Source organism: Onychomys torridus, chromosome 23 (assembly GCF_903995425.1).
Source record: "Onychomys torridus chromosome 23, mOncTor1.1, whole genome shotgun sequence".
Taxonomy (NCBI): Eukaryota; Metazoa; Chordata; class Mammalia; order Rodentia; family Cricetidae; genus Onychomys; species Onychomys torridus.
In genome coordinates, this window is record NC_050465.1 from 43,231,813 (window position 1) to 43,243,833 (window position 12,021).

Sequence of the window (12,021 nt, forward strand, 5' to 3'; positions counted from 1 at the left end):
GAGCTTGATTCCTTGGGGAAAAAAACAACAAACAAACAAACAAAAACAACTCTACTACCTTTACAGACAATGGAAAACATTTGGTATTTTGAATAGGAAAGCGGCAGGGTCTCAGTTGCCATGGAGAGCACCTGGCAGATTGAAACAGGATGAACGGGTCCATCATTGCCAGGTCAAAGGTCACCACAAAGTCCCAGGTGAGAGATAACTGATGCTGTCAGGCAGGAGAATGGAAGTGAAGAGTTGGGAACCCAAGAAGACTCTGAAATTAAAGATGTGTTGTCCAGGGGGAAAGTGGTACTATTAGCAACATAGTAGACATCTTTGTGGACAGACAGATGAGGGATCCAAGAGGCATTGACCATACCACCCACAAAAATGAGATGGAATTCAACAGCAGTTAAGAATTCAGATGCCGGCGGTGGTGGCACACGCCTTTAATCTCAGCACTTGGGAGGCAGAGGTAGGCAGATCTCTGTGAGTTCGAGACCAGCCTGTTCTACAGAGTGAGATCCAGGAAAGGTGCAAAGCTACACAGAGAAACCCTGTCTTGAAAAAACCTAAAAAAAATTTAAAAAAAATTTTTTTTAAAAAAAGCTAAAAATCCATATTCAACCTGTTTCCACAGGGATTTGGCATGACCTCCAGGTAATAAGACCAAACCCCGGGGTTCAAGTCGAAATTGATGATGTGAAAAGAAAAATTTGAGACTAATTGAAGTTAAGAGTTTAATTGAGTGATAAATGAGTCTCAGATTAGGCGCTCTGAGGAGTTGAGAGCACTCTGCTCCCAAGAGGGTGGACAGGAAGATTCGCAGCCAGGAAGAAAAGTGGGTGGAGAAACCGGTCGGCTGGCGGTTTCTGATTGGCTGAAGCTCCGCGGCTGGGATTAGCTGAGACTAAAAAACAAAAACAAAACAAAACAAAACCTACATTCATGAGTTAGGTTGAAACTCGTCATTGCAAGTATGGAGGCATCCTGGGTCCGAACATAACAGTACTGCAATAAAAATTACAGTCACCAAACCCTACGAAAGGAGGGGGCAGGAAGCAAATGGGGCAGAGAAAGAGAGGGGCGGAGTCTTCAGCGAAGGTCCGCTGAACTCACAGTTTCAAACCTGTTTCCCGGAGAAGTGAAGTTGGATGAACACGGTAATTCCGGGATGTTCACCGGGGACACTCAGCCCTGGAAGTCAATCAGGGCAACAGAGTAAACACAGCCTAGAAATCCAGACCAGTTTAAGAGCTGTTTTTGTGGATTGATCGTAAACACTCGACGGTCTTCTAACTACTCCTTTACACACATCCACGTTCTTGACTGCAGACCAGCCTTATTGTTTGTTTGTTCCTTCGTTTTTCCAGATAGGGTTTCTCTGTGTCACTGGCCTGCCTGTCCTGACATCTGCTTTGTAGCCCAGGCTGGCCTCGAACTCACAGAGATCCGCCTGCTTCCCTTTGCCTGTTGAGTGCTAGAATTAAAGGCGTTGGCCACCACAGCCCAGCCAGCCTTATTACTTAAGAATCTTTTCTACATTTATTTGGGGGTGTGGTGGTGGGGTGCAAGTCTTCAGCCTTGCATCAGTACCTTTACCCACTGGGCCATCTCACTGACCCTCAAACTTTATTTTTTAATACCTACGATTGATCATAGGTTTCTGAAACTTTTACTTGCTACTTAGGCAAAATTTGTAAATGGGAGGAGGAGGAGGGAAGAGGAGGAGAAGGAGGGGGGAGGAGGAGGAGGAGGAGAGACACATTTATCCTGCCCTCCTCCTCCTCTCCCTCATTGCAGACACCATTTATTCTTTGTACCTGAGGTCTGTACTCTGTCTGGGTTGTTGTGTGGGTGGGGGTGCAGTTTGCAGTGTTGAGAATCTGACTGTGCCAGCTAGGCGAGCACTTTACCACTGTGGGTCCTAGCAAAGTCTCTTCCGGCTCAGTGGGTAACTGAGGTGAGGTCTGTGGTTTTAATACGTCCACCAAGCAAGTGAAAAGACAGCAGGCTGATTATCACTGTTCCAGCACAAGTTTCTGTATGCTATGTAAAATCATTAGCTATCCTGGGCAGCCTCGTTGCAGAGATGAATTTACCCTTAGGTAAACCAACTTGTACTTGAAATCCCAGCTGTTACTCAAGCCAACAGAAATTAATTTCTAGTTCTTAAGAACGCACTGACATGAGTAGGTAGGGAAATGGAGCCAAATGCATAGGAGATTTTTTAATTGCATATAATTAGCCAATTATGCATAATGACAGCTGCTTATGGGAACGCTGTCAAATTGCAATGATTTTTTTTTTTTAAATCAAGACAGGAAACTAAATGCTATTCCCATGACCTAAAAGAAAATCATGACATTTAGCAAAACATGCCATATTCCACTTCAGATGTTTCTAAAGGATGTGTCTCTAAAGCTACGTGTGTTTGCTGTGTCTAAAAGGGGAAGTGCACTTTGGAGGCCAGGAACACTTTTACATGGAGACCCAGAGCGTACGTGTGGTACCCAAGGCAGAGGATAACGCGATGGACATATACGTATCAAGCCAGGATGCAGCATTTGCGCAGGTACGTTTCATTTTAAAGTGCCATCTATCTGACTTCTAGCTATGAAATCAAGGTAGAAGATACCTTTTAGACCAAAGTTGAACATCAAGTCAGAGGAAAAACTGAGCCCCAATTTTTAACAGCTCCCTCTGTCCTCTACAAAAGTCTATCCACTTCTCAAATGACGGCTGCCTCCTGTCTCACTAGGAAATAAACTGAGGCTACAGGGCGTGGGTGCTCCTAGTCTTCATCTTCCTGAAGCCCCTCCCACCTCTAGTGTGTGGTGGGGGCCCTCTCTCCTCTCCAGTCTGGAAGCTTACATCTGCACCTTTAGCCCCATAGACCTCCACATTTGCTTCTGCTGTGTTCTATAATGTCAATTTCTAATTATCTGCCACCTGTTCAGATCAGTACACAAAAACAGGTTTGCCGTGTGTGTGTGTGTGTGTGTGTGTGTGTGTGTGTGTGTGTACACACGCATGTGAACAAGTATATATGGAGGCCAGAGGTCCACCTCAGATGTTGTTCCTCAGGTGCCTACCACCCACCTTGTTTTTTGAGATGGTCTCTCACTGACCTGGAGCTTCCCAAGTATTCAAGGCTAGCTGACCAGCATGCACCAAGGGTCCACCTGGTGCTTCTTCCTCAGTGCCAGGACTGTAACTGGACACCAGGTCACCCAGCTTTTCTACACATTGTTCTAGGGGTTGAAATCTGGTCTGAATGCCATTGCAGCAAGCGCTTTACCCATGGCGCCATCTCCCCAGCCCAAATATGCCCCGTTCTTTAAAGTAACCCTCCTGGCTGGGCTATGTTCTACTAAATTCAAGGCCAAACTCAGATTTTTGTCTCAAAAAAATAAAGTAGTGAGCTGAAGAGATAGCTCAGCCTTAAGAATACATGGTGCTCTTCACTAAGACTCAAGTTCGATTCCCAGCACACATACCAGGGAGCTCATAATCACTCATAACTCCAGCTCCAGAGGATCCCACACCTCTTAGCTCTTCCAGCACTTGCACTGACATACATGCACACACACACACACACACACACATACACACACATACACACACATACACACACATACACACACATACACACACACATACACATACACACGCACATACACACACATACACACACATACACACACACATACACATACACACACACATACACACACATACACACACATACACACACACACACATACACACACATACACACATAAACATACACACATACACACATACATACACACATACATACATACACACATACATATACACATACACACACATACACACACATACACATACACACATACACACATACATATACACATACACACACATACACACACATACACACATACACACACATACACACACACATACATACACACATACACACATACATATACACATACACACACATACACACACATACACATACACACATACACACATACATATACACATACACACATACACACATACACACACATACACACACACATACATACACACATACACACATACATATACACATACACACATACACACACATACACACATACATACACACACATACACACATACATACACACACATACACACGTACACACACATACACATACACACATACATACACACATACATACATACATACACACATACATATACACATACACACACATACACACACACACACATACACATACACACATACATATACACATACACACATACAACATACACACAGCACATACACACTACACATACATACACACATACACACATACATATACACCATACCACACATACACACACATACACACATACCATACACACACATACACACCATACATAACACCACACATACACACGTACACCACACCATACACGATACATCACATACATACACACATACATACATACATACACACATACATATACACATACACACACATACACATACACACACATACACATACACACATACATATACACATACACACACATATACACACACATACACACATACATACACACACATACACACGTACACACACATACACACACACATACACACACACACACTTAAAATTAAATTAAAAGTGTTAGTTATCATGCAGCGCCATTTACCCTCTGAGAAAAGTCACGGAGCACAACCAAAGCTGCTATAAGCGTTTATTAGGACAAGAGAGGGACAGAAAGAATGTGCTTAGGCCTACTGAAAGACTGGTGCAGGAAAACGGGGGAGGGCACATGAGATCCGCCTTTTATGGACTACACACACACACACACACACACACACACACACGCCGTGTGCATGTGCATATGGGCTTTCGTAGCTACATGCACATAGATTTCGCCCTCTTACACCACAAGCCACTCTATCTGCCACAGCCACCAGTTGCCACTGTTCCTCAAGTCTAAACCACGCCTTTCTCTCCTGCCCTGCGCATCCTCATTGCCTTCCCCTGCACACCATTTGTTTATTCTCTGTGCACCTTGCTATGCCTTCAAGTCCCTCCTGCTAAATGACTATGATTTTCCAAAATAAAAGTCTACACAGTAAAATAGAAGAAGGAAATGAAATGTGCTAAGTATGTGCGTTTATGCAAACACACAATAGCCATGTGTTCCTACAATATTCGCTTTTATATCCACAACATAGTCATTCTTGGGAAGTTTAACTGCTGCAGGCCACAGGAATATAGTATAAGAACTCAGCTGGTTATGGCAAAGGCACTACCTGGAGGGATCAAAGAATTCCTCCAGAGGAAGCCAAATTCCAAGGAGCATTTGGTGTTATTTGGCTTCTTATATATCAGCTGTCTTCTGTTATGAAAACCACATGTGCCTTCATAGTTTTCCCAATTGATTTTTCCTAAGAATTGCCAACAGTGTGGACTGATCACTCTTTGGACATATATGTTCGAGGTGTTTAGAGAACAGCCTCAGGAAAGGCTTCCTTCCCTCAGGCCCATCCATTTCTCCCCTTTCAGCACTGCAATCAGATATCTCCCTTAGCCACATTCAAGGACTAGCAGAAATAACAGTTGAGACCACCACATGCTAGTCTCCTGACATAAGGTGAATTTCACAAGGAGACATTGCCTAGGTCAGGTGGACCTTAAGTAATAGCCTTGTACAATTGAGCTCAGACCCTCCTTTTCTTACAGCCTTACTAACTTTATAGACTTCTAACTCCTTACCTAACCACTTCTAGGACTATTTAGATAACCTGTGTGCTATCAGCTATGCCCAGCCAGAACCCCAGTTCAGGCCTCCCTGTAATTATCATCATTGGCAGCCTCCGGCCAGGTCCATCCCCAGATGGAGGAAAGTACCTTATCAGAGACACCTCTGTACTCTCTAAGAACAGACTGAAGCATCCAGACTACCTGTTTGAGAAGGCCTGGTGGATGTGCCAATTAAGCTTAACTTCCTCCTTTCCCAAATCTTACCTCTAGTTCCAGATCTCCCTTTAACTATCACCAGAGGCATCTGCCTGTACACAGGTTGCCTAGAGACAGAGCACATTTTCCCCCACCCTGCAGAAAAACAGCAGATAGCTTGGACAGATAAAGGTCAAAGGGATTTAACAAAAAAAAAAAAAAAAAGGCAGTTTTATTTTCAGAGAATTAAGACAGAACTTAGAGGTATGAGGAGATGGAGAGGAGGAAAGGACTTGAGGCTGGAGAACTGAGAGGGATAACGAAGATTTTGACCAGAGAGAACGTGTGGACGAGATGGAAGATGAGGAAGAGCCAGATGGGGAACTACTAGCTGGGTAAGAATGAGATGAGAAGGACCTAGATGAGACAGAATTAAGACGAGAGAATTAAGATAGAACTTAGAGGGAGCAGTAGATAAAGGTAGAGAGAAACCGGACAAGAAAGGAGCTAGGCATGAGAACAGAACCGAAGCTGTGTAGATAGGATGTTATCCCAGAGAAATAAAAGCAAGTGGACTATAGAGCTTGGTGTGCTGAGATTCTGTTCCCTGAAAATAGTCCTCGCCGTTAGTAATTCTCTCTCCTAAGCCCCTGGGAAGTATACTATTAAGGCTGGTCCTTCTAATATTATACAAGATTCAACGCTGATGAACACTGATGAGTCGTAGCCAAGTTTCCGCAAGTGACCCCTTCACGGCTCAAGGCTGCCCTTACCTGCTCTCTCTGCCCCAGTTCTATTGTCTTTCTGGGCCTCTAGCCTTTCTCACACCTGCACAGCTCCAAAGATTGATTCAGGCCCTTCAGAAACAACATAGATTATCCTGAGTACACAGACACTATGTATCTTCAGGTTTGTACAGCCCTGCCCCATCGCTCACTACCCAGGATACATCCCTCCCTTTCCAGCTGCGCCCCTACTTTCTTGTGTGAGCTCTTTGTAGCATGCTATGCTGGTGGTCATGCTTTCCTACCCATTGAGGCAGGAGCAATTATTCCCTGATTGACGTCTGAGTTAAAGAGTAGGGTTGCCATTCTTTAAAGTCCCCCCACCATGCTGTGGCATGCTCCCCCCACGGCCACTCTCACCTGGCTGCCATCTGAGTTGTTACCAGCTTCCCTCTGGTCCATTTGCTTCCCCTCCAGAACCATCCCCTGGGTCATAGCAGGCTCAGATCTACCTTCGTGTCACATGGTCCGCTGATCAGCTCTGCAGGCCTGACTTGGAATTGTGTGATATTTCCTTTTGCATAGTGCATGGCTTTCTGTCTCTGCTGACAGTTCATTTGTAGAAGGTATTACTGCTCAGTCCTAAGAGACCCTTGGTAGGATTATAGAGACCCCTTTACAACGGGGAATGAGGAGCCCAGGGTGGCTATTTGTAATGCGATCTATCGTTCATTAATTTTGAAAAGCAACAGCAATGTGTCCTTTCAGTGGGCACATTGCAAGCATCCACAGCATCTTCTACAGTTGGTACTCAAAACAGATATAGTCTTACTGTAGGCAGTGAGAAAATACTAAGATAGTTCTTCAGTAAATGAACTTCTTGCTAATCACGTGTGTTCTGTTTCACCTTCTTGGGGGCCTGTGGCCAAATACAGGAAATGGTGGCTTGCACCTTGGGCATCCCGAAGAACAGAATCAACTGCCATGTGAAAAGGGTTGGTGGAGCCTTTGGAGGGAAAGCAAGCAAGCCTGGGCTCCTGGCGGCCGTGGCGGCTGTGGCCGCACACAAGTGAGTGGATCTGTGAGTCCCCGTGTCTCCTCCGTGTCCCAGTGCTTACCTCTCTGGTCCCAACAATTTCAAGAGCTTTCTTGGAGACGCTCTCGATTCATGCCAAGGGATGGCAGGCCTATTCAGCCTCACTACAGGGTCACTGCCTTGGGAACAAGTTGACTCTCCTGTCTTCCGGCTTCCCGGCAGAGTCAGCAGTGTGGGGGAAATGAGAGTAAGTGAAGTAGGCATTTTGATTGGTCTACAGTATTCACTGAGACACAGGCAATAGCCCAGAGACAGAGAAGGGAGAATGGAGCGGGTGTTATCCATGTGGGTGTCTCACTGCTCCTTAAGGGAGAAGACACCTGGTAGCACATTAAAATTTTAGTGTGTTTAGAAGGACAAAAAACCAGCTGACATCTGTGCTTCTTGGAAGAGCTATGTGGCTGGGGACTGTGGCAGGAGACTTGCTTTTCACTGAACCCTCTCTTGAATTTCTTAAACTGTCATATGTGCGTGGATAACCTATTAAAAATAAATCTTATAGTTTCTACTGAGGCCCATGGCTAACGAAGAGTTCTGATATAATGACAGAAAGGCCAGACCACAAATCCTGTATCTCTGAGGATGACCTGATACGCTCTCAGATAACTTAGAATCTAGGAGGAGAGTACCCAGAGTTCCCAAGTCAACACATATGCACACGCACACACACACACACACCCCATATGTACACTCACACATTCTCTCTTTCTCACCACTATGTCCTACAAAAGGACACGATCACGAAAATTCGAGCCATATGCTCACTGTAGTGATCCTAACTGTACTCAAGCAGACTATGAAGGTAAGAGCTTCAGAACTGGGGTATTCTTAAGTGAACTGTCGAAGGAAGAAAAGACATGCCACCAGATGTCTATGCTGTTTTCCCATTGTCGCTATTTTATCATGTGTGCGTGAGGTAAATATGGGACATGCACACCACATCACATATGTAGCATTCAGAGGACTACTTCACAGACTCTGTCCTTTCCTTCTGTCTTTATGTGGATTCAAGGATCAAACCCAGGTTGCCAAACTTGCATGCAAGCCCCTTTTCTCACTGAGCCCTCTTGCCAGACCATCCATGATGTCTCCTTAGAAGGTGGCATCTGATGCTCTCCTGGAGGGGTCCTGAGGCATGGACTGAAGTCGGAAATGTCCAGAGAAGACTCTGGAATTCCAACTGCCATCATCTGGATATAACAAAATTAAGGCTTAGCCAAAGGAACACTCATGAAAAGAGGAGAATTAGAACCTAGAAACTTTGTAGGAGAAGAAATAAATGAACATGATTTGGTATTTGAATAAAGAATGCAAGGAATTATATAATTAGACCTATATAGTAACTAGACCAGAGGTTCTCAACCTGTGGGTCACAACCCTTTTGGGGATCAAACAATTCTTTCTTAGGGGTCATATATCAAATATCCTGCATATTAGATATTTACATGATGATTCATAACAGTACAAAATTATGGTTATAAAATAGCAACAAAAATAATTTTATGGTATGGAAAATAATTGTATATCATCACAGCATAAGGAACTGTGTTAAAGGGTCTCATCATTGGGAAGGTTGAGAGCCACAGAACTAGACAGTGACCTCATTCACATAAGGTGGAGTGTGGCTATAAAAGGGAATAAAAGATTCACCAAAGTCTCCATCTTCAGAGAATTTCAAGCTTCCCAAATTACTCTGAGGGGGAGAATCTAATTCATGGCTGTTGACCTTTTCTAAAAATTTAGAGTCAGGTCTGTAGCAGCCACAGGCAGGCTGGGCAGTGAATAGAGGTCCTGCAAAGGAACTTCCATAGCCTACAGGCACCTTCCCAGCTGCCCCATCCATCAGGAGGCAGCAGGAAACTCACAGCGTCCTTCTCTCTCCTGGGAGTGGCTACATCCTGACTCTGTTCTTTTGTAGATGGAATCACAGTTGTTGGTGACATTCTGCAAACCTGAACTCAAATCTCCAACTCTTCGAACTGTTTCTCTCAAATGTGTCTCTCTAGGACTGGCTGCCCAATCCGTTTTATTCTAGAGCGTGGGGATGACATGTTGATAACCGGGGGACGTCACCCGCTACTAGGGAAGTACAAGGTGAGTGGGTAGCAAAGTCACTGTCCACATGCCACTTAGGAGGCTTGTGGCTTGCAAGCTCCAGATCTTCAGTGTGAGCGCTCTGTGAAGTGAGACATCCCACAGAGCTATTGCACCGAGGAGGCTTCCCAGGCTTCCAAGGACCTTTTGTTTAAAGTGGGGGACTCTTATCTGAGTGCTTCCTGAAGGGTTCCAGAGCCTCTTACTAAGGAGATCACCTGGCAAAGCGGGATGTCTCAGGGCTGCTAATTGCTTAGGCTAGCAACTCTAAATAAGAGGTTTTGATAGGCGCAAACTGCTTGCCCAAGGTATAAGTTGTGTAACTATGCAAAGGCTTTGCTAAGCAATGGACAGTCAGTTCACCAGAAGCTGGCTCACCCTGCTGCTTTTGCTAAGCCCCAAATTCATCTTGGAATGACCCTTTTTCTTCGACAGACCCTAGCAAAACAGAACACCAATAGCCCTGGCCATCTTACGAAAGCCTCAGCATTGCCAGTGTAACCCTTGAGTGACCCTACCTAAAAGGAAAGGAAATGCTAAGATAGAGAGGCTGGGGGCAAGAACACAAGTGAGCAGAAACTGACCTTTGCTGTTCTCGCTGTTCCTGGGACCTCTGGAATACAGGTGTTTCAGGATCTGACACTTCTCTCAATTTGACTCACCCTGTACATTCCTGAGTCTAGTTCAAACTACCTCCTCCTTGCTGGAAGAGAGTTTTCTAACAACCTCAACCTGGTCAGAAGATATGACTAAAACAACAAAACTGGCCTCCCCTGCCTCCAACTGCAGACCTCAGAGACTTCAGCCCATGGGACACTTGTGAACTCTGGCAGAAAACCTCATGCCACCGGGGGTCAGAAACAGAACCTTGCTCAGGAGGACCTTCCCTAGGAGACTTCAGCTGAACCCCCAGACCCCATAGTTCATTCTCCCCGACTGTTTCTACGGAGTGCTTGCTGTGTGCCAGGTGCATACTTCTAACCTTGGACATCTCATTCTGAATCACATGGCCAGTGATAAGCCTATCTCCGTATCAGACCACTGGCTTCTTGTGCAGGAGGCAGGTCCTATCTTTTCCTGTTTGTTTTCTTAGTATCACCCACATAAACAAAATATGAAGTGTGTGATAGCCAACACTCTGTAAAGGAATTGGAGGTCAGTCAGACAAATAAGCCTGTTTTCCTTGGAGCAGCAATCCATTCAATAGACAAATACCCCCATTTCATGGGACCTACAGAGGAATCAGTTGATCCAGCCAAAATGGGGTGAGAGAGGACACTGATAACTCAGTCCCCTGGAATGTTCCTTTTTAGTTTCCAACCTTCTCCTTCCAGCCAAGTATATTGTAAACTATTGCCAAAATAGGCAGAATTCTTATAATACTGTAATAAAAGCTGCTTGCTTTGTCGGGGAAAAAAAAAATAATGGCAGAAACTCAGCATGTGCGGACTGGAGAAAAAAAGAGCTGAGATGTAAGGAGGACTGTTGTGAGGGAGCAGGGAGCACCCCGAGGAGAGAGGGCTGCATGCATAGGGTGGGTACCTATGGCAAATCGCAGTGTGTCCGTTCAGTCAGAATCCCTGCCCCTTCCAGCCTCCATGAACATTGAAGTCCCCTCTCCCTCAGCCGCTGTGACCACCTTGGGCCCAGCAGGGAACCCTGACTGCCTCCCATCTTCAGCCTCACAAATGCCTGATTAGCTAACCCAGATCCAGCCTAGCTAAGATGCTGTCGTTACTCAGATGGCTGAAAAAACTGAGCAAGAAGCGAGAAGAGCCAGTCAGTGTTCTAGTGGAAGATGCTGGCAGATAGTGATGGAGACGGAGCAGAGTCCCCCCACCCACCCACCCCCTCTCTCTTGGGTCTCCGAGACAGTCTTACTCTGTAGTTCTGGAAAGCTTGAACGCTGGGACTGCAAGTGTGAACCCCCTGTGGGTCAGTCAGGTCAGCTAGGATCAGAGTGTGGTTACTAGACCAGCCTGCAGCAATGGCACCTGGGAGTCAGCTAGAAACGGAGATCCTCAGACCCAAGCCTACTCAGTCAAACACTCTGAGGTAGGACTCAAGCCTTCTGGATGGTGGTGACAAGCTTGAAGTCTTAGAGTAGGTGATGGCTTCTTCCCTGTTACCATGCCTTAGGGTACTGTGGTACCCCAAA

The 12,021-nt window shown here is 45.4% G+C and overlaps 1 protein-coding gene across 1 annotated transcript in view; it reads left to right on the forward strand.

Annotated features, from left to right (window-relative positions):
- The window catches only part of LOC118573193 (aldehyde oxidase 3-like), a 91,211-nt gene that overhangs the window by 46,632 nt on the left and 32,558 nt on the right, over positions 1-12,021 (forward strand). Inside the window, 3 exon segments of the mRNA XM_036173375.1 lie at positions 2,439-2,563; positions 7,609-7,742; positions 9,776-9,863. Of these exon segments, the coding sequence (XP_036029268.1) occupies positions 2,439-2,563; positions 7,609-7,742; positions 9,776-9,863 (347 nt within the window).